Source organism: Coptis chinensis, chromosome 1 (genome assembly GCF_015680905.1).
Source record: "Coptis chinensis isolate HL-2020 chromosome 1, ASM1568090v1, whole genome shotgun sequence".
NCBI classification, from domain to species: Eukaryota; Viridiplantae; Streptophyta; class Magnoliopsida; order Ranunculales; family Ranunculaceae; genus Coptis; species Coptis chinensis.
In genome coordinates this window covers 21,784,408-21,805,510 of record NC_141456.1, presented here as the reverse complement: position 1 = coordinate 21,805,510, position 21,103 = coordinate 21,784,408, and the positions used below count along the sequence as shown (strand labels likewise).

The following is a 21,103-nucleotide window of genomic DNA, read 5'->3' as shown; positions in this document are numbered from 1 at the left end:
CTGTCTTACAAGCATCACAGGCTACTTCGAATAGTTGGGAGAAATCTAGAAGAGCTAAAACTGGTGAAGTGGCCAGTTTCTCCTTAATAAGTCGAAAGGCATCAGCTGCTTCTTCAGTCCACACAAATTAAGGATTTTTCTCCCAATAACACTGTTAGAGGCGCCATGATACTACTGAAGCCATGGATAAAACGGCTATAAAAATTGGCCAGCCCGTGGAAGCTTCGAACATGAAAAATGGAAGATGGGATAGGCCAATCAACAATTGCATGAATCTTTGACTCATCGACCCGAATACCATCACCAGATACAACCCCAGAAAATTAATAGAAGATACCATGAAAGAGCATTTCTTTAGTTGCAAATATAATTTATGCACGCGGAGAACTTCTAGGATAATTTGAATATGCTGCAAATGCTCTTCCTCTGTGTTACTGTAAATAAGTATGTCATCAAAGTAGACAACTGCAAACTTACCGAGATATGGCCGAAGGATGCCAGTCATTAACCGCATAAAAGTAGAGGGAGCGTTAGACAGACCAAAAGGCATTACCAACCACTCATACAAACCATCTTTAGTCTTAAAGGTCGTCTTCCATTCATCGCCCTACCGCATCCTCACCTGATAATACCCACTCTTGAGGTCGAACTTTGTGAAAATACAAGCACCTTGTAAAGAATCCAATAAGTCCTCTAGTCGCGGGATAGGAAAGCAATACTTAATGGTAATCTTATTTATCGCCCGACTATCTACACACATACGCCAAGAGCCATCTTTCTTTGGGGTCAATAATGCCGGAACTGCACAAGGGGATTTGCTTTCTCGTAACAAGCCCTTGTCATATAATTCTGAAACCTGACGCTGTAACTCTCCATGTTCAGTAGGGGTCATCCTATAATGAGGGAGATTTGGCAAAGATGCTCCAGGAATAAAATCAATGGAGTGCTGAATATCTTTGAGAGGAGAAAAACATCTAGATAAAATAACTGGGTGGGGGGGGGGGAGGGTAAAACTAATTGGCCTAAGTTCTGGGAGGTAAAGCTAGAAAACTGTTAAAAGGGCAAAGGGCAATGAAGTCGTTTTACATGTATTGACCAAAAGATAACTGTCAAGCATGGTTGACTTAGACGTGCTGTCGTCTTGGGGGGGGGGGGGTGTAAACCTCTAGATGAAAAAACTGGGGGGTAAAACTAATTGGCCTAAGTTCTGGGGGGTAAAGCTAGATAAATGTAAATTCAATGCTACAAACTCTTTTTAGTTTACAATTTTTGATTTTTTTTGGTAAGAGATTGTTTAATACTGGGGTGATGTACAGTTTGTTTAACCTTCGTATTTAAATATAATTCTTCCTGAACTCTACCTAGGGGTGACTTAGGATCGGATTGACCTCTTTTATAATTTTTCCAAATATTTTCGGAACCCAATATGCGAGCCAAATCCGATCCAATTTTTTTTCGGAATCAAAATATTTGTCCAAATTCAGAAACTTCGAAAATTTCGGAATTCTTGGTAAATTTCATAGATCTCTTTACTTTTCACTATTTTTGGAAAAGAAAATTTGACTAAACCAATTTGGAACTTAAAAAAACCAAAACTTTACATGTCAGAAACCAAAATTTGGATGCAAATATATTGAACTAACTGTAAAGAATAATTAACGAGAAATCGGAAACTAGATGCAACCGCATTGAACTAACCTAAAAAAAAATAACGGGAATAAGAAATTAGATTCAACTGCATTGAACTAACCTCAAAATATAACTAACGGAAAATCAGAAACTGGATGCAAATGCATTGAATTAAACTCAAAACATAGTTGGATTATATGTTGTGAGAATGTCTCGAAAAGTATAGTTTTGCATTTAAAATTGTGTTTATCTTATCTCTTTCCATATGATTGGTAACTTCTTGCTATTCAAGTAGCTTCAATATATATGAACTTCGCCTTATTAGACAATCTCACAAAACTTCAATTAAACTTATATTATTAAACAACAAAATGAAATTAAAGGGTTTTATCAAATGTGAGTTTTTTTTAATGGAGAGTGAGATTTTCACGTTATAAGAAATTTGGATGAGTGACAAATATAATATTAATATATAATAGTTCTGCATATTTGCAAATATTTTTTAGAATAATTAATATAACAACACCCATTCGTAGATAATCTTTGCAGATTCCACATAGTGAGTCATGTATAATTTAAAGAATAATTAACGGAAAATTGGGAACTAGATAATTTTTGATGATCCAACATAGTAAATCAAACATAATTTATTTTTTATGTCATGTTTGGAAGGACACTATAAATAGATCAGTAGAAGTTGGTATTACACACCACATTGGATAATTAAAAGAAAATAGAAAACTGGATTCAAATACATAACTAAGCTCAAAGAGTAATTAACGGGATATCGAAAACTTTATGCAAATGCAATAACCTAAACTCAAAAAGTAATTAACTAGAAATCGAAAACTGGATGCAATTACATTAAACTAACTCCAGAGAACAACTAACGGAAAATTAGAAAATAGATGCAAATCCTTGAAATATATTTAATGGGAAATCGTAAACGGTATGCATTAAACATTAAACAAACCTCAAATAATAATTAATGGGAAACCAGAAACTGGATGCAAATGCATTGAACTAAACTCAAAAAATAAGTAACATAAAATCAAAAACCAAATGTATAATAACTGCATTGAACTAACCTTATAGAATAATTGGTGGGAAATCATAAACTAAATGCAAATATGCACTGAAATAACCTAAAAGAATAGTTAACAAAAAATCAGAAACCAGATGTAATTGCATCGAACTAACCTTAAAGCATAAATAATAAATTGGATGCAAATGCATTAAACTAATCTCAAGAAATAATTAACGGGAAATCGGAAATTGGATGCAAATTCATTGAACTAACCTCAAACAATAATTAACTGAAAATTGGGAACTAGATACAAATGCAATCTTATCAAATAATAAACGAGAAATAAAAAACTGGATGCAAATATATTAAACTAATCTCACAGAATAATTAACCGGAAATCAGAAACTTAATGCAAATGCATTGAACTGACCTCAAAGAACAATTAACATGAAATTGAAAATTGGATGCAGATGTATTGAACTAACCACAAATAATAATTAATGAGAAATCGGAAACTGGATGCAACTGCATTGAACTAACCTCAAAAAATAAATAACGGGAATCGAAAATTGGATGCAACTACATTCAACTAACCTCAAAATATAAATAACGGAAAATCAGAAACTAGATGCAGATGTATTGAACTAATCTCAAAGAGTAATTAACGGGAGATTGGAACCTTGATGCAAATGCATTGACCTAATCTCAAAGACTAATTAATTAAACATAAAAAATTGGATGCAACTGTACTAAATTAACCTTAATGAATAACTAACGGGAAATTATAAAGTGGATGCAATTGCATTGAACTAATCTCAAATAATAATTAACGGGAAATTGAAAACTTGATGCAACTGCATTGAACTAATCTCAAAGAATAATTAATGAGAAATTGGAAACTGAATGCAATGTACTACATTGAACTAACTTCAAAGAATAATTAATGGAAAATCATAAACTTAATGCAAATGCATTGAACTAATAACCCTAAAACATGTTTGTATTATAAGTAGAGGGAATAAATGTCTCGACAAATATAATTTTTTATTTTAAGTAGTGTTTATCATAATTTTTTATTATGATTAAGAATGTCATGCTATTCAAGTAGCTTCAATATTGTCTTCGTCACATTAGACATTCTCACAAAATTTCAATTATTAAACCTAACAACAAAAAGAAGTCGATTAGTTTTATCAATGTTTGATGCTTCATTTTTATAGAAAGTGGTGCAAGAAATTTGAATGACTGATTAATATAATTTTCATATCTCATAGCTATGCATAATTGCTAATATTTTTTACAATAATTTAATATAACGGCACCCGTTCGTAGGACGGGTTCGAAAGCTAGTTTTAATATTAAAGCTCCCACAATAGATATTTTTCGAGCTCTATTAAAATTCCACGTCATCAATTTAATAGTTAACTTAAAGTGGGAAACTCTTTTCCTTTTAAAACCAAAACTCAAATATTAACATAAAAACTCTTTATTTCCAAATTAAAATGGTATCCCTCCCCCAATTAAAAAACACGGGTTTTTAAAACATAATTAAAACAATTTGTTAAGAAATTTAAACGGGTTTTTAAGACTTGATTAAAACAATTTGTTAGGAAATTAAAATAGGTTAGCGACGAAAACAGGAATCACGATTTGTTATGATTGTTGAGCAAATTTTTAAAAAAGCCGGTGCGTATGCACGTGTTTACTTTCTAGTCTTAATATTAAAGCTCCCACAAGTGGTATTTTTCGAGCTCTATTAAAATTCCACGTCATCTCCTATTAAAACGGGAATTTCTCTCATATTGAAAAAAATAAATTTTAGGCACTTCTAATTAAAACGGGAATTCCTCCTCTATTAGAAAAGATAAATTTTCGCACTTCTGATTAAAACAATAATCTTGCTCCTATTAAAATGGAATCACACTTTTAAATTAAATCAACTAGTAAAATGGGATCCCTCTCCCAATTAAAAAATGGGTTTTTAAAACTTAATTAAAATAATTTGTTCAGAGATTAAAATGGATTTTTAAGACTTGATAAAAACAATTTGTTAGGAAATTAAAATTCCCACAAATAGTATTTTTTTAGCTCTCTTAAAATTCCACGCCATCAATTCTTATTAAAACATAAAATCCTCTCCTATTGAAAAGAGAAATTCTTGCACTTCTAATTAAAACGGGAATCACACTTCTAAATTAAAATCGGATCCCTCTCTCAATTAAAAAATGAGTTTTTAAAACTTAATTAAAACAATTTGTTGAGAAATTAAAACGGATTTTTAAAACTTGATTAAAACAATTTGTTATGAAATTAAAACCGGTTAGCAACGAAAGCAGGAATCACGAATTAGTTACTTATAAAATTTCTATACGTATAGTTATGATTGTTCAGCAAGTTTTTAAAAATGCCGTTGTGTATGTACGGGTCTACTTTTTAAAATGCCGTTGTGTATGCACGGGTCTACTTTCTAGTAGACCCATGCATACACTATTTATGAATTATACCCCAAAAAGTCAAAAAACCAAATAGTAGTGGCAATTAAGACTAGTAGCCCCTCGGGGAGAATCCTGCATCCGCCCTGTCTCCACAGTGATTTTAATTATAGAGTGTAAGAGTGAGTAGTTGTGATTAGTGTAATCTTCTCGAGTTCAAATGTTGTTGTTTGGAATAAAAACGTACAGGTCTTTTGCTCAATATTGTTTGGTTCAATGTGTTCTGTATGAACCATTTCCATGGACACTGACCTTGCTACTCTTCTAACTCTTAGAAGGGTCTAATTCATGTTCAATGAAAACGAATTAGTATACTCGACACATAGAAGATCTCTTTTTTTGATCGGCTAAACCCATTTGGGTTGCCTACGTACCCCTTGCCGGAGATCAAGCCACGTCGGAGTTCTCACATCTTATCCCTCCCTTTTCTCTCTCCTCTCTTCTATCTACTGCCCCTCTTTTCTGTGGCAAGCCTCTCTGCACTGAATATATTTGAAGTTTTGAACTTGTAGTCCTCTGCAACGTACCACCAAGAACCACTGTCAGCTCAAAAACATAAAATTATAATATAGATTTAAAAAAAAAAAACAAATGAAGAATAGCAAAGGTGAAAGAAAATCAACAAAAACATATCCGCAGCAACTTTCACTTCAACAAGTTCCCTAGTGAAACCAAACTTTCTTCTTCTCACATCCAAGAAAACATGGTTACAAGATGACTCAACCAGATTCACTTTGGTCAAAGAGCGTCACTCCATACGTCTAAAACACTTAAACAATGACGAAGTAAGGGAACTTCCTAAAAAAAAATTATTTTGAACGCAACTGTATAAAGTCATTAGTCAGCCATTCACTACCACATTTTGCACCGACGACCTGTAGCCTCTTTCCAGACATTTCACCTATATAAACCCCGCCCTCTGTCATTACATATCGAAGTCAAAAAAACATCTCTCTTTAGCACAGGTATAGTTTTAACTGTCATGGCAGCATATGATGTCAAGATTTTGGGGTATTGGTCAAGTCCATTTGTGATGCGGCCACGCATCGCTCTTAATCTTAAAAACGTCGATTACGAGTTCGTGGAGCAGGGATATCCTAAAAGCGAACTTCTGCTCAGAAGTAACCCCGTCCATAAAAAAGTACCAGTCATGATTCATAATGATAAACCCATTTGTGAGTCCCTCATCATTGTTCAATACATTGATGAGGCTTTCACCTCTGGTCATTCTATTCTTCCTTCTGATCCCTATGATCGTGCCATTGCTCAGTTCTGGGCTGTCTACGTGGATGACAAGGTAAATAAACTGTGCTATTTTTCAGTTATGTCCCTTTTAGTTAAGTGTATTTCAAATGCACCTCTCATTAACGGTGCATTCCATGGGAAAGTGTAGACTAACAGGTCTTGAATGGCGAATTGGTAGCTGCTGGTCCATGAACAAATAATCAATGGTCTTACGGTTTAAAGAACTCCAATCTAGACTAACCTAAACATGAACAACGTTGTTTTTGCAGTGGTTCAGTTCACTGATTGGATCTCTGAAAGCAAAACCTGAGGAAGAGAAGAACACAGCTATTGAAGGAATTACTACAGTGTTGGAACTACTAGAAGAGGCATTCGAGAAGAGTAGCAAAGGGAAGGAGTTCTTTGGTGAAGATGCAATTGGGTATCTTGATATAGCATTTGGGTCCTTCTTGGGTTTCCTCAAAGTGGCCGACAAAGTACACGATACGGAGTTCCTTGATGAGACGAAAGTAGAAATGGCTATATCTAGAGGTTGGTTAAGGCTTTGGGTAGAGACAGACTCAGAAGCTGCATCAAAAGCGTTTACTGGTGGCAGTGTGCCATGGCAACTTGAAGCAAGATGGACAAGTTGCACTGCTGCCACCCAGCAACTCAAGATAACCACTATCTTCAGGGAAGGAAATATCACTGCTGACGCCCTAGCAAAGGTTGGTACAACCCTCGCAGCCAATGACAGAACTGTTTTTGAAGGCAAACCAGACTGGATTCACAAATGGGAAGGCCCTTTCCAAACATTCTACAGATTCCAGTGAAATGTATTTTACTCCATCGTAAGAAATGGAAGTAATAGCTTGATAGATTGAGTTTGACCTTAGAGAGTGCAGCATGTTGCCTCCCTAAACACCTTTTGTACTTTATTTTTTTAATACAATTAAACTTACCCAGCAAAAAAAAAGATGAGACGAAAGTACCTGGTCTCTCGGGATGGGCTGAGAGGTTTTGTACGGATGCTGCTGTCAAGGATTTGATGCCTGAGACCGAGAAGGTCTTGGAGTTGCTTAATGCTCATCTAAAGTGATTTTGGTTGAATAGAGAGAGTTGTCATATACTGTAGGTCTGTAGTAAAAATAAAATTCGACTATTTTGATCAACTGTTTGCATCCTAAACAAATACACATCCCTCATACACTTGTTTTCTATCAGTTCACTACTTCACTCAACTCTATGTGCATCTTACGCTATACTTTTTAAATTGTTTGAATCAGCAAGCTCATACACTCCAAACTCATTTTCTATGATACTAATAAATTGACAAGGGGTAATGGGAAGCCAAACTGGTAACTACATCGGTTATCAACACTTCTGGAACTGGTAACTATATTGGTTGTCCCCTGAAGTCTCACCGCTAAGCTCTATGAATGAAAAGATAGATTTTCACATTCCTATTAATAAATACACCTGACAGTAAGATGCGTCTCGCATGGAGAGAAACATGGTTACTCCTTCAGCCAAATAATGTATGTGAACATGCAGATGCTGGATTGGGGAACAATTGAATAATGCAAACATTCAAGCTGTTTTCTTTTCATTTGCACAGATCCCTAATATATTAGTTTCACCCACACTAGTTGTAATATAAATACATAACTTCACTGTAAAACATCTGTCCTCAATGCCAAAAGCAGAAGAAACTCAAGAATGATTAACATATGATATAACAAGAAAAGATATTATATAGGAGTAAGCACCTGTGCATGTAATTCTAGTATTTTACAATGCTTCTTTGTCATACATGAATTCAACTTACCTTGACAGAGATCAAACAGCACTTGCAATGCAAATGGAGTTAAATATGACTTCCATGTGTGATCTGAAGTCTGTAAGGATGACCATGGTGAGGCTTAAAGCATAGCAGGCAAGAGCCTTTCCGGACCTTCATACAGGGCCGCAGGCAGGCCAGAGCCCAGAAGTGATTATTGTATCCTCAGTGCCAACCGCTGCTAGATTGACGGCCAAGAACAAAGGCCTTGTGATGCATGAGCATAAATTATTAATTAATTAGTAGTTTCTATTTTATTTGGTTTCCTAATTCAATTAGGAATAGAATTTAGGGTAGTTTCCTATTTGGTTTCCAATTAGGTTTAGTAGTTGTTTTCTTATACAAAGGTATCTAGGCCTTCATTGTTAGATGGTTATTATTGATTATTAATTCTTTGTGAATTGTTCTTCATGTTTGAAGGTTTAAACCCTAGATTTAGGTGTTTGATTTATTAAATCTTATTGATGTTCATCCATTGTTGAAACTTCCGCCAACAAGATACATCAAATTTGGTATCAAGAGCCAATTGATTTTTGAGATTTTTTTTTAAAAGAAACACTGTTCACGAGTACTGTTCATCGCGGGGCTATTGTTCACCGAACACTATTCACTGCGGGAAAAAAATCTTCAATTTTCTTGGTTAATTGTCATGGAGTTTCGTAAGAGAAGTAGAAGAGAGTCACCGCCGCCGCCCGATCATTGAAGTTTCCATGGGTCAAATTACTATGCCGATCACAATTATGGGAGAGTTTACGATATGGATTGCAGCCGCCACGAGAGTTTTACTCTTTCAAGAAGGTATGAACTTCCTTCCCCTCTTTCATCACCGGTTGTTAGTTTGCAATGAAAATTCAAGTCAGAGAAGGGATGCGAATTTTCCTCCCACGAATCGATGTATGATTCCGATTCTGACCACACAAAGAGGGATGGTGTTTCCCCTCTTAAAAATTGTCACTACCACCACCATGGAAAAAAGTCACTTTTGTTAGTTAGGCGAACCCACGAACCTTCTCTTCTTGACCAACAAGGCAAATTATCTCAAATAAGGAAACACCGATACAGTGATCCTGCATGGGAACATCCTCCACCGTTTAATTATGAAAGCGAGCGGCAGCGCCAACACCCTTTGTTTCAAGCAGCCTCTATAAGCTCTCGTGAACGACAAGCTTGTGCTGCCATTGATCCCACGACAGACAAATACACTGACCACCAACCAACTGATCCAAGGAATGCTTCAAAAGATTATACTTCTACACCAACTGAAGATGATACAAAATCCCAGGTAGATCATGTGGTTCGGAATAGTATCTTGGTAAGTGAGGACAAATCTAACCAACTTTTAGCATATGATACTGCTGTAATGCATCATCTATTCCCTTCTCGTCAACAATTATTATCAATTGAAGAGAAGAAACCCCTACTGGATTCTACAATGGTGCAATTTTCACCAGGGGCAGCGAAAAATATTACGAAAGAAGATAAGAAAAAAGAACCAGATGGGATTGATTTTCAAATTGCTAATTTGCGTGTTAACTTTAATACCCCACTTCCGTCATCTCCAAGATATGGGAATTGTAGTGAGTTACTTAAACTTTCTACTGATTATGTGGATCCGTATATATCCAATTTCGAGGAGGATTTTGCTTGCCCCTACAAAGCAGTTTAATGTCTCTTTCGGGACTTCCACTATCTGTTGTGTTTCTCGACAAGAGTACTAGCAGTATTTTGATGTCATGTTATTTGTTTGAGCCGATATTTGGGCAAAATTCGAGGTCGAATTTTTTGCCACCACGGGAGACGTATACGACTATGAAGAGCTTTTGTGCGTTGATGGATTTTTATAACTCTAAACTCGAGGACAAGTTTCTTTCAAGCCGGGGAGTATGATGCATGAGCATGGATTATTAATTAATTAGTAGTTTCTATTTTATTTGGTTTCCTAATTCAATTAGGAATAGGATTTATGATAGTTTCCTATTTGGTTTCCAATTAGGTTTAGTAGTTGTTTTCTTATATAAAGGCATATAGGCCTTCATTGTTAGATGGTTATTATTGATTATTAATTCTTTGTGAATTGTTTTTCATGTTTGAAGGTTTAAACCCTAGATTTAGGTGTTTGATTTATTAAATCTTATTGATGTTCATCCATTGTTGAAGCTTCCGCCAACAAGATACATCACTTTGTCTTAAGTTCAGAAAATTACCAGATGCAATTTGTCACAGCCCGAATTTCTAAACAATTACAAAGTGAATATTTGAAATATAAATATCTCAAACATCACTCGGTTCAATTGTCTAAAAACCCAGGCTATGACAAATGTCAAAACCTAAAACCCACATCATAAAAGAAACAACTTGAAAATAAAAATAATCCCAAGAGTTTTCCACCATCACTTTATTAAGCTATCTTCCGTCCAAACAGAATATCAAACAACTCTAAGAATAAAAGTCTTCAATATCTTATTCTCATGTCATGCTAAAAATATAAACTATGTTATTACATCATTCCAATAAGAATCAGACCTAATATAAGTACTAACGGACTGCTCCAGGCAAGAATTCAAATCACAGGCTGCGGTTCTACTGCCGTCCACTTATGTTCCCAAGAACACACCAACGTTGCCAAAACAAAGCAAACATGGGTCAGCAAAATGGAATTTGATGGTATAAGTAGACTAACCACATATAAACATTTCCAATCTTTACTTATCCAACTAACACTTTAAATATATCATAATTTAATCATTCTCAGCTTGGAAGACAGGTAGTTCCGTCATTTCAACCGGCATAGTTTCTTCCCAAGCAAGACTTCCATCATATCTTATTAACTCGTTATAATAACTTGTTTTAATAACTAAGTAATTGAACTAAAACTTACCGATATCCACTGCTGTATTAGGGTAGGACCACGTCCCTGCACAAAATATTATTAAGTCCTACCCTCCTGCAAAAGAAAGTTAGAAATTTTATATAACATATGTAGATATCCTATAGGTATTCAAATGTAAGCCCAAACACACTCGCACACTCAAATCAATTTTTCTTATCAATTAATCAATTTTTTTCTTATACACCCACCCTTTAGTACCTACTCTACCATTTGCACTCCACACATTTGCCAAATCACACATTCATGTGTGCCTCTCTCCCACCAAATACCACAATATCATAGCCATCTCTGGGCTTTCATACACATATTTTACAGCCTCTTCGGGCACAAAAACTCAGGTCATTCATGACACATTCAATGAATACCTTAGGTTATTCCCACCACATTCAAAGAATACCTATCATATCACTAACGGGCCATTCATGGCACATTCAATGAATGTCCTGGGTCATTCCCGCCACATTCAAGGAATACCCAACCCTACATTCCCGTACACTCAAGGAATACAACTAACCCGCAAGGCGAATACCTTAGTTCCTCTCTAGGGCAGTCCAAACAATCGGGTCATTCATGGCACATTCAATGAATACCCTTTTATAACGCTAACGGGCCATTTATGGCACATTCAATAAATGTCCACCTAACATATGACCTCATCAGTCATAAAACTCATTTTCAAAACTTGAGGCGTGGAGAGTTCTAAAAGGGTGCGATAAATTTGTTTACGCATTATTGAACTTTATTGCATATATTATTTCAGATAATGAAGGAGTATCTTGTTTATTGTATTTTTGGTTTACGCGTTATTAATTATATGGATGTCTAAGTGTGATAACGTTGTATATCATAAAAGGCTGAAATATCACATAGTAGTTAATACATGTACACACGTATATATCGAAAGGTCTTAGCCTAAATCTAAGCATGCTAATAGCCTTAGACCTATCCTAATAGCCCAAATCATAATTCGAATTAAAAGTCAAATTGGGTCGACTGGTCAAAGTCAACACCGGGGGTCAACGATCAAAGTCAACACGCCAAGGGTCAGCAAGATCAACCCGCCCGGGTTAACAAAGAGTCAACCAGACCTAAACTCCTCTAACCCAAAAGCCCAAAGACTAAGGCCCAAAGTCTAACACTTAAGTCCAAAATGAAATTTCAAAATTTAAAACACTCAAGCCCACCCACGAAATTTGGCCCAAGCCCAACAAAAAAAACACTGTTCATCTTTCTCTCTCACACTCTCCAACACCTCCACCACCAGTCAACCACTACCAGCCTCCACTAGTTCACCACCCTCACCCCAGCGGTTCAGTTCCTTGTAAAAACCCCTACCCAATGATACCACAAAACACGATTTCCAATCCTATGATAAAAATCGATCCGACTCCATTAATACTTCTCTGGAACTTCAATAGCCCCAACTCACTACGAAATCAACCTTCCAATCACTAACACAGTTCCATATTAGAACTACGGCCTAACCCACCAAAGCAAAAAACACAATTAAATAGTACGAAATCGAGTTCGCGCCTCCATTACCGCATTACAGAGCTTCAACAAAGCTTGAACAACCCCACTCCTCTCCAACACTCAATCACCCAAACCTAACATCAATTGCATGCCCAACACTTCACAACAACCACCAAACATCATGAAATCAAAAAAAATATATCCCAGTTCAAAATTTACAAACGATTCTATCAGTGGGGCTTTAGCCGCCATGAACCGCACATAAGCTTCTACCAACTCGCGACTACCAATAATCTATTCATCAACCTACCACTCTATTTACAGTAGGCCTGAAATCGTTTGAGCACTCGCTTGTTATCAAGGAGTCGGGACAAGGTTTCGGAAACAGAGTTTTCTTCAAACCATAAACGTGCGTATAAACACAGTTAACACTAAATGGTATACAATACTGAATAAACAAAGCATCATGTAAACAGTACCTCGTATCATAAAATCTACAGTAAACGAGAAATCTAAAAACCGTAAAATATCTACTCATCCGTAGCGCGCTCCGACTATTAGATAGCTAACAGAAAAACTCTTCATTTTCTTCTTTCAGTAAAACCCCATTTTTTTTTTCTTTCCTCTGTATAAAACTCTTGCTATGTTTTTCCCTCAAAAACTCTACATGAGAAAACTCCTTTTTTATTAGTTTTAAAAATCTCACCGAAAAACAAGGATAACACTTATCTATTTACTTACGGGACTTTTATCCCTAAGCTGATAGTTATCATATATTTAGTTTTATCTATTATTATTATTATTATTATTATTATTATTTATTATAGGAAAATAAAATAAAAAGACGGGGTGTTATACAATTAGCCCCTACGTCTCCAAAAAATGCAGATGAAACTACAATACTTGCTTCCCCATTCGTTTAGCCAAGAACAGTAGCACTCTGGCAAATACTGATTGACCATAAACAAGAACAACAGCATAGCTTCTATCCAACCATAGTGGACAAGGACTTCAGCATAACATGACAAAGAGCCATAATGAAGTATCGATCTAGCAGTTCCCTTCAGCCACAATAGTGTATCATTTCCTTACTTCCTAGAAAAATTTTGTATTCTTTCAAAGATAACTTGCTTATAGAACCTTCGTGTCCGTAAGAACTGTTAAAATTAATGCACTTAGCATCTAGAATTCTCCATATTGTTCTACATATAGTAAGAACATATGAGAAATATCTAGTACTTGTAAATACTAGAAATATCTACTTGACTAGAGTAAGAAATATCTAGTGGACAACTCTAGAAACAAGTAGATAAGACTCAAGCAAGAAGTTACTAGACTCTTGCTAAAGTCGGTGGTGTGAGCCTATAAATAGCCATGCCCACTCTCACTTTTGTAATCAAGCCAATTAGCTTCAAGTATTCAATAAAACTCTACTTTGTTAAAATTCTCCTCTCTACCCATTCTCTTTCACATACTAACATTGGTATCGGAGCCATAGTTGGGCGTTGGATTCACTATCAACCACTCATTTTTCAACTTCCAAAACACTATTTTTAAAAGATCCATAATGTCAACCTTCGGTCCTAACCAATCATCTATTCAAGTTCCAATTTTCAATGGTGAAAACTATGATTTTTGGAACATCAAAATAAAAACTCTATTCTTGTCTCAAGACTTGTGGGACATGGTCGATAGCGGTTTTACTATTCCACAAGATGTTCCCGCATTGATTTTTTGAGAACAACAAACTCAATTAAAAGAAAATAAGCAAAAGGATGCAAAGGCTCTTTACATCATCCAACAAGCAGTTGGGGATACTATATTTCCGCGAATTATGGGTGCTGCAACGGTGAAGGAGGCATGGAACACTTTGAAGGAGGAGTTCCAAGGCAATGCTAAGGTGAGAACAGTCAAACTTCAAACTTTAAGAAGAGATTTAGAAAATATAAAGATGAAAGATTCTGAGACCATTAAAGATTACTACTCCAAACTGAAGGAGATAGTAAATCAAATGCGAGCATATGGTGAAAATATAACTGACACAAAGGTCGTAGAGAAAATATTAATCAGTCTTACTGATAAATATGATCCCATAGTAACTGCCATAGAAGAGTCAAAAGATATAACGACTCTGTCTGTGACAGAACTTATGGGTTCTCTAGAAGCCTATGAACAAAGATTGAGTAGGCGTGAAGAAAGCTCAGTTGAAAGCGCTTTTCAATCAAAGCTCAATTTAAGGTCTCAGAGATCTAAAGAAGAGCATAAAAAATCAGGAGAAAAAACAAATAAAGGAGATTTAAAGGAGAAGAGAAATTACTCACCTTGTGGCATCTGCAACAAGAGAAGCCACCTAGAAAAAGATTGTTGGTATCGTGGCAAACAACAATGCAAAACTTGTAAAAAGTTTGGCCATGCTGAAGAAGATTGTCGCTCCAAGAAAACTCACCAGGCGAATTATTCTGGAGATGTTGAGAAGGACGAGCAACTCTTTTATGCTTGCCAAGCTGCTATGGAAGAAAAGAATGACACATGGTATGTCGACAGTGCCTGCAGCAATCATATGACTGGGAACAAGACCATCTTCCGCAGCATAGACACGTCAATAAAATCTCAAGTCAAATTGGGAAATGGGGCACTCGTGCAGGCTAAAGGAAAAGGTACGATCTCTATCCAAACTAAAAAGGGAACTAAATATATAAGTGACGTCTTACTAGTTCCCAGCTTGGAGCATAATTTGCTAAGTGTCGGTCAAATGATCGAAAATGGTTATGCTCTAAATTTTGATAGAGATTCATGCGTTATTTATGATAAGAAAGACAAAAATCAGGTAATTGCCAAAGTAAAGATGGAAAATAGAAATTTTCCCTTGCGATGGCAATACATCAACACAGCCATGAAAGCAGAAACTGAAGATTCATGGCTATGGCATAAAAGGTTTGGCCACTTCAACTTTCATGCCTTAAAGATTCTCCATCAGAAAAATATGATGAGAGATCTGCCTAGCATAAAAGAGATCAATGGTGTATGTGAAGGCTGTCTACACGGCAAACAACATCGGCAACCCTTCCAATCTGGAAAGGCATGGAGAGCAAAGGAGTTACTGGAGCTCGTACATACAGATGTCTGCGGCCCGATGAGGACTCCATCCTTCGACCAATGCAGGTATTTCATCCTCTTTATTGATGACTATACAAGAATGACATGGGTGTATTTTCTACACCAAAAGTCAGAAGTATTTGATGTATTTAAGAAATTCAAAAACTATGTAGAAAAACAAAGTGGCCAATATATCAAGGTGCTCAAAAGCGATAGAGGTAAGGAATATACCTCTAAAGAATTTGACAAATTCTGTCAAGAAGAAGGAGTTGAGCATCAACTGACGGTAGGCTATGCTCCAGAACAAAATGGAGTTTCCGAAAGGAAGAACAGAACCATCATGGAGATGGCCAGAACAATGCTATATGAAAAGGCGCCAAAAAACATTTCGGGCTGAAGCGATATACATCGCAAAGATACTTGTTTGAACAGGTGCCCGACAAAGGCACTTCAAGACAAGACCCCTGTCAAAGCCTGGAGTAAGAAGAAACCTTCTGCCCGACATCTCAGAGTTTTTGGATGCATATGCTATGTACATATTCCAGCAGAAAAGCGGCATAAGCTAGAAGAAAAGACAACAAGGGGTATCTTTATGGGATATAGTACTCAGTCTAAAGGCTATCGAGTCTACAATCTTAAGACTAAGAAGATCATCATTAGTCGAGATGTCGAGTTCGACGAGGCAGCTGCATGGAACTGGGATGAAGACAAGGTGGAAAAAGGGACTATTGTAGTTCCTGAAGTACATCAAAAGACTCCAGGACAAATACAAGTAGAAGATACTGAGGAAAGCACGCCACCTACATCATCAGAAGAAGACTCTTCATCAAGTGAAGATGATTCTTCTCCAGAAAAACAGCCAAGGAAGAAGTTAAAGTTAATTAAAGATATATATGAGACATGTAACTTCACTGCTTTAGAACCAGAAAGCTTTGAAGTTGCTTCAAGACAAAAGGCTTGGAAGGTAGATATGCAAGAAGAAATAAACACAATTGAGAAGAATAAGACATGGGAACTTGTAGAGCGCCCAAAAAAATAGAGATGTGATTGGTGTTAAATGGGTCTACAAGACCAAATTTAATACCGACGGCTCAATTCAGAAACACAAAGCTAGGCTTGTGGCTAAAGGCTACTCTCAACAGCCAGGCATCGACTACAATGAAACTTTTGCACCAAAGAGTAAGGCTCGACACAATAAGAGCTTGTAGCAATAGTCGCTCAAAAGATTTGGAAAATCTATCAACTCGACGTCAAGTCGACTTTTCTAAATGGAGAACTACAAGAAGAAATCTTTGTGGAGCAACCACAAGGATTCATCGGCGAGTCATGAAGATAAAGTTCTAAGATTAAGAAAAGCCTTGTACGGGCTTAAACAAGCACCTCGGCAATGGTATAGTCGCATAGACAAGTACTTCATGGATTCTGGATTCAGGAGGAGTAAGAGTGAGCCAACACTCTACATCAAGACTCAAGGTAACTCTCACACTCTCATTGTTTCTCTATATGTAGATGATCTTATCTACACTGGGAATGATGAGAAAATACTTCAAGATTTCAAAATAGATATGATGAAGACATTTGAGATGACCAACCTTGGGTTAATGCACTATTTTCTTGGCCTTGAAGTAAGTCAAGAAGAAGAAGGAATATTCATATGCCAGAAGAAGTACACTGAGGATCTCTTAAAGAGGTTCAACATGTACGGGTGCAAGGCTGTCGCTATCTCGCTTGTCACCAATGAGAAATTCAGAAAAAAGAAGATGGGTCCAAAAGGTCGACTACCGCTCTACAGAAGTCTCATTGGTAGTCTACTCTATCTTACAGCAACACGGCCAGACATCATGTATGCTACAAGTCTTCTATCAAGGTTTATGCAGAACCCGAGTCAAATACACCTTGGGGCAGCAAAAAGAATACTAAGATACTTACAAGGAACGATTGATTATGGTATATGGTTCAAGCCTCGTTCATACCCAAAGCTATATGGGTACACTGACAGTGACTGGGCTGGATCAGTTGATGATATGAAAAGCACTTCAGGCTATGCATTCTCATTCGGGTCTGGCATATTCTCATGGGCTTCTAAGAAACAAGATCTTGTTGTACGATCATCGTGAAGCGAGTACATATAGCTGCGGCAAGAAGCCGATCCAAGCAATTTGGCTAAGAAGAATTTTCAAGGACATGGGCGAAGCCAAAAGAGAAGCTGAGAAATACCTTTGTGATAACAAGTCAGCTATAGCAATAGCAAAAAATCCGGTATCTCATAACAGGACAAGACACATTGCTATCAAGTATCACTTCATACGTGAAGCATCAGCAAAAGGAAAGATCGAGCTCAAGTATTGCAAGACAGATGAGCAAATTGCAGATATCTTCACGAAGGCATTAGCAAGACCAAAATTTGAGATACTCCGTAATCTACTTGGAGTAACACCAAAGTGCATTAAGGAGGAGTGTTAAAATTAATGCACTTAGCATCTAGAATTCTCCATATTGTTCTACATATAGTAAAAACATATGAGAAATATCTAGTACTTGTAAATACTAGAAATATCTACTTGACTAGAGTAAGAAATATCTAGTGGACAACTCTAGAAACAAGTAGATAAGACTCAAGCAAGAAGTTACTAGACTCTTGCTAAAGTCGGTGGTGTGAGCCTATAAATAGCCATGCCCACTCTCACTTTTGTAATCAAGCCAATTAGCTTCAAGTATTCAATAAAACTCTACTTTGTTAAAATTCTCCTCTCTACCCATTCTCTTTCACATACTAACAAGAACAATCCCAAAGCAATAAGAGACCCAAAAAGAGTAACAGAAGCCATAATTAAAAAAGATAACAAGAAACAATGGCCCCTTTGCATATGTTTCCACTGTCAGATAAAGCTTCTTTGTCATATATATACCCAACTACCCTCACAGACAAAATATAAGATCCGATAGGGCTCGCAATGGCGATTGTGTTAAATATTGTTCCCATGTGTCAAACTCCAAATATTTCTGAAGTAATGGTGGGCATTAATGACCATTGTGAGCCATAACATACACCTACTACTATTGAACCTGCATACAGCGCCCCAGCCCGACCAGAAGCAATAACCGCATGACCAACGCTCATGGTCGCTAGAGTGATGGCCATCATCAATGGCCTTGCCCATCCTCTCGAGTGCAAACAGTAATCAGACAGGTATCGAGCCCCAAAGCGGCCAAGGAAATTCCATATACTCCACAGAGAAACCAAAGTACTTATTTCCACGCTTGTGTAACCAAGAGATCCTCCAATTTGACTAATGTTATTGACTGTGGCCAGTCCTGATCCCATACCACATGCCATGGGTAGGAAAAGGAACCAAAAGTCAGCCGTGCGCATAGCCTGCAAAAGATTCAAATTCTCCCCTCGAGCCAATATTCTCTTGTCATGAGTATGCAACTCTTGATTAGCATCATGACATGTGGTAGGATCATGCCTGCCATAAATTCTCTCAGCTTCCAGTTGGTCCGGGTCATCCAACAATCGGGTCACCTCAAGGGAGGACATGGGAGAGGAGATTTGGGAGTCTCTAGAATGGGCTCTAGTTGCAATACCCACGGGTGAGATGAGAAGAAAGAAAAGTACTGCGAGTGCGAAGGTGCGTTCCAGTACACCCAAAGTCATTACATTTTCAACAATTATTAGGACCATAAGATACGCAGCAATAATCAGAGCAATGACTGAAAATCTATTCAGGTGCTTCTTATCATCACCTCCATTCTTATGATGCACTCTTACAAAAAACATGAGCAATAGGGGAAGTTGGCTTAGCAATAGCGCTGGCATTAAAAGGAAAGAGCTTGGGTTGTCCTTGAATATTGCTGAATAGATTTGAATCAGTATTGCTCCGCTAAGATCAAGAAACCCCTAGAATATGTAAACACAAATAGCACATGTTAATCCCCACAAGGTCCAAAAACTCAACAAGATAGGTGCAAGCTAGAACACCAACAAGCAGATGCATAATGAATATGACTTCGAAAAGTACTCTAATTACGCAACTTTTCTTATTTCACATTCCAAAAGTTTAGAATACACTATAGACAACAAACACTATATACTTCTGCCTTGATGCTCGCCTCAGAGAGAAAAGCGCGCCCAGAGGCTATAGCCTCAATGCACATGTACCTTCTACCTTTATTTTCTAAAGCCGCAGTGAGGGTATAGCATCAATCCTCCTTGGGCATTTAAAAAATGGAGCTGCATTAACATACTGGATTACTTGAGAGTGGACCCATTCATGTACCTTTTCCCTAATTCTTATTTCTTGTTTAGCCCAAAAAAACCCTAATAGGTTTAGCTAAGGGTCTCAAAACACATTAGCTTGAGATAAACCGAATCTTATTCCTCTCAGACTGTCACTTTCCTCTTGTAAAGATTTTTTTTTATAGAGAACTCCAATCTCTTCCAAATTTGATTCACCCGCTTCCTATGGTTTCCTTAGGATGATGATGTTGGTCGTAGACTTAATGGTTTAGTGTTTTCTACCTGTATACATACTATCACACTTCTTTTAGCAGTTAGACCCCAAAACTTTTGTTCTAAACCAATCAGCTATAACCTCAAGTCCTCAACAACCATTGATGTTCTATTAAGTGTCTTTAATTAGACTTTGCCCAAATCTTCATATACGCAGAACTACAGTGTCTACTAGCAGAAGCTACTAAGCTTAATGGCACATTACTTCTAATCAACAAAATCGAGTCTTTATTTCACTGAAACAACAAGAAAGCCATTTCCACAAAAATTAACAATTCATTCAGCAAAATGTAACCAAAACTGAACCAAATAAAAAAAGTCAAAACTAACCTTCATGATTCAAACAACGGTGCCACTGTAATCAGGAAAGTTGTGAACAGCAGTAACAACACTAGCAGTATTGAAAAAAGTCTGAGCATGAGCAGCAAGAAGCATATATAAACACAACTCCTACAGGTTGACGTGGCAGTAGCCCAGTAACAGTTAACCAAATCATAAAATAACCCGTGAAGCACTGTATCACTCCAGCTAATATAACAACCCATGGCCCACCACCAGCCACTCTTCTTAACCAAGAAGCCCCGATTATGATTATTATTATTATTATTATTATGAGCCGGTGTTGTAACAGCGGTGTATAATAAACCAGAAAATAAACCAGCGTTACCACCAATATCTTTAAACACTGCTATTGAATCAAGAGTTGATTGTGAGTAGTTTTGTGATGATTTTAAAAGTGGGGAGTAGATACCAAATGCGTAGGATGACCCACTGGTGCACTGGATCCATATACTTGCTACTGTCGCTATCCATTTGCTGCTTTCCATTGTTGTTTTTCGATTCACCATTTTTTTTATTTTTTTGGTTGATCTAAGACCAAGCACGACCTAAAACCCAGTTCGTCCAAATATCAAATACA

At 36.8% G+C, this 21,103-nt stretch overlaps 1 protein-coding gene and 1 pseudogene across 2 annotated transcripts; one reads left to right on the top strand and one right to left on the bottom strand.

Moving 5' to 3' along the window:
• The first annotated feature begins 6,010 nt into the window (after window positions 1-6,010).
• LOC147522873 (glutathione S-transferase U17-like) lies at window positions 6,011-7,750 on the top strand. The gene is made up of 2 exons (XM_086595774.1): window positions 6,011-6,445; window positions 6,663-7,750. Exons 1-2 carry the CDS (start codon window positions 6,131-6,133, stop codon window positions 7,203-7,205), a joined length of 858 nt encoding a protein of 285 aa, XP_086451900.1. The 5' UTR covers window positions 6,011-6,130; the 3' UTR covers window positions 7,206-7,750.
• Window positions 7,751-12,223: 4,473 nt separating this feature from the next.
• Window positions 12,224-21,102, bottom strand: LOC147522872 (protein NUCLEAR FUSION DEFECTIVE 4-like; annotated as a pseudogene). Its single transcript, XR_015215106.1, has 3 exons — window positions 20,515-21,102; window positions 18,446-19,572; window positions 12,224-13,732 (listed from the first exon to the last, which is right to left on the bottom strand). The product of XR_015215106.1 is annotated as a protein NUCLEAR FUSION DEFECTIVE 4-like (transcript).
• Between the last annotated feature and the right edge of the window lies 1 nt (window position 21,103).